This window comes from Ammodytes marinus (assembly GCF_949987685.1).
Source record: "Ammodytes marinus genome assembly, chromosome: 4".
Lineage (NCBI taxonomy): Eukaryota > Metazoa > Chordata > Actinopteri > Uranoscopiformes > Ammodytidae > Ammodytes > Ammodytes marinus.
In genome coordinates this window covers 4,993,541-4,996,040 of record NC_137233.1, presented here as the reverse complement: position 1 = coordinate 4,996,040, position 2,500 = coordinate 4,993,541, and the positions used below count along the sequence as shown (strand labels likewise).

The following is a 2,500-nucleotide window of genomic DNA, read 5'->3' as shown; positions in this document are numbered from 1 at the left end:
CTGCTCTATATAGGTACAAACACACACACACACACGCACGCACGCACACACTCACAGACACACACACACACACGCACACGCACAAGCACACACACACAAGCACACTCACTCACTCACTCACAGGCTGTGTTCGGAAAGCCATACATTAAATAATTGTTTCTAGAGTTGAAAACAAAAGATAAAACAAGAAACAACAAGTATTTAGAAATCATAAAATAATCAATTCATCCCCCTCTCTCTCTCTCTCTCTCTCTCTGTCTCTCTCTCTCTCTCTCTGTCTCCCCATTTCAACTCTGTACTGTCTAATAAAGCTTGAAAATGCCAAAAAATTATAAAAAAAATTGTCCTTAGATTGTTTTGAATACTTTTTCAGAAGCTTTTTAGAACCTCACAAAGGAACTATTTTGGTAAAACTAAGGTCTCACCCTTTTCTTTTTTTTTTATGTATTTTTACTTCAATGGAGATTGGCCCTGACTAAGGTCTATAGCTTGAAACATTTTTTGATGTAAAAATAATTCAATCAATCTGCTCTTTTGTGCTGTTATTATAATTTTTTGGGCAAAATATCAGAACTACGGTAGTTGATATGAAAAACACTTCCTAATACAACTCCTGAAAAAATTAAGAGACCAGTCTGGATTTTTCTTAAATCTTTATCTCTACATTACTTATTGAAAAATGCTCTAAATGACAATATTTTTATTGTGAATTTGGTAGAAATGTTGTCAGTAGTTTATATTATAAAACCAAAATGTTCATTCTACTCAAACATATGCCTCTAAATAGTAAAACGAGAGACACTGAACATTTGGAGTGGTCTCTTCATTTTTTCCAGAGCTGTATATAACAGTCACAAAATAACAGCACAGCCCAAGGAGTCACAAACTATTGGCTGTAAAAACATTCATAAATATTTTAAAGCTCTAAATGTATTAATCTAGAGGGCAGAAAAATGATTAAATATAACTGAGTGCCATTTCATATCTCTGGTGTGTGTAGCTGTCATGGTTAACATGTAACATAGCAACAAGCTGCTTATTCAAACATACAGCAGATGTAGTAGAGAATTATTATCATCCATTTGGCACTTTGTTTGTGACCACTTAGTCAATGTAAATTCAAATGTCACTTTCATTTTAGTTGTCTTGTGCAATTAGGGCCTTTGTAGGTTAAACAAATAAATATTCATAAAAAAAAGAGAGAGAGAGAGAGACACAGAGAGAGAGAGAGAGAGAGAGAGAGAGAGACACACAGAGAGAGACACAGAGAGAGAGAGAGAGAGAGAGAGAGAGAGAGAGAGAGAGAGAGAGAAATTACACTGTAGTGAGTTTGGTTATTTGGTAGGTCAGTAAGACCATTTAGTAGATGTTGTTTCTCTAATTATAGCATTTAATGTATTAATTTATGGGGGGGAAAATAGCTTGAAAAAAGTTTTTATTATATTTTGCCTTGTGCTCCCCCCCCCCCCCCCCCCACACCCCCCCCCCCCCCATCCTCCCCCAGTGGCTACGAAATTGACTACGACTTCTACAGAGAAGACTTCTATGACAGGTGAGGTTCAAATTCAAATAACTTTATTAATCGCACACAAGAAACTCAAACAGAAACACCAAACACCACACACTCACACACACACACACACTCACTCACTCACACACACACGCTCGCACGCACGCACGCACGCACTCACTCACTCACTCACTCACTCACTCACTCACTCACTCACTCACTCACTCACTCACTCACTCACTCACTCACTCACTCACTCACTCACTCACACACACACACACACACACACACACACACACACACACACACACACACACACACACACACACACACACACACACACACACACACACACACACACACACACACACACACACACACACACACACACACACACACACACACACACACACACACACACACAGTATTTTCTACACATCAAAAGAAGGCTATGCATGTTAACCTCCCAGACGGCCCGGGGCAGAATGTGGTTCACAGGCTCTAAGGGAGTTATACATGTCTCCATTCAGCCATAACACAGGACCAAACGTGATGTTTAAACCTGCAGTGTGTAGAATTTTGGGTTTTATTTCCTAGCAGATTTTGTAGAAAGTAATTATAATATCCATAAGTACATTTAATTTAGTGCATAATAGCTGATTTTTTTTTTTTAATTATTTTTTTTTCCCTTAGAAAGGGTCTCATATATGTCCATATTTCTGCATATCTTGGACCAAGGCCTAGTGCCGCCATCTTGAAAGTGTCATAGTTGGAATGTCATCAGGTGCATTGTTTAAAATTTAGAATTGTTCTTGTCCTTGAAGGCCACTGTAGCTTCTGGTATTATTCGAAAGGGTTGGGGTTACCCAGGGAGCGTTGCGTTCTAGAACTTTGTAGAACGTTCTTGATGATGTCATATTACACACTGCACCTTTAAAGCATTTCATTGGACTGAATTGATAGTAGAACAAAATTTGAAATTTTTTAAAA

At 38.1% G+C, this 2,500-nt stretch overlaps 1 protein-coding gene across 1 annotated transcript in view; it reads left to right on the top strand.

Moving 5' to 3' along the window:
• Positions 1-2,500, top strand: part of raly (RALY heterogeneous nuclear ribonucleoprotein) — a gene marked incomplete at both ends in the record, with an annotated part of 26,318 nt that overhangs the window by 4,922 nt on the left and 18,896 nt on the right. Inside the window, 2 exons of the mRNA XM_080025885.1 lie at positions 1-13; positions 1,505-1,552. The exon at positions 1-13 is cut by the window's left edge and continues 60 nt beyond it. Coding sequence (XP_079882011.1) covers positions 1-13; positions 1,505-1,552 — 61 coding nt within the window. The remainder of the gene's footprint in view (positions 14-1,504; positions 1,553-2,500) is intronic.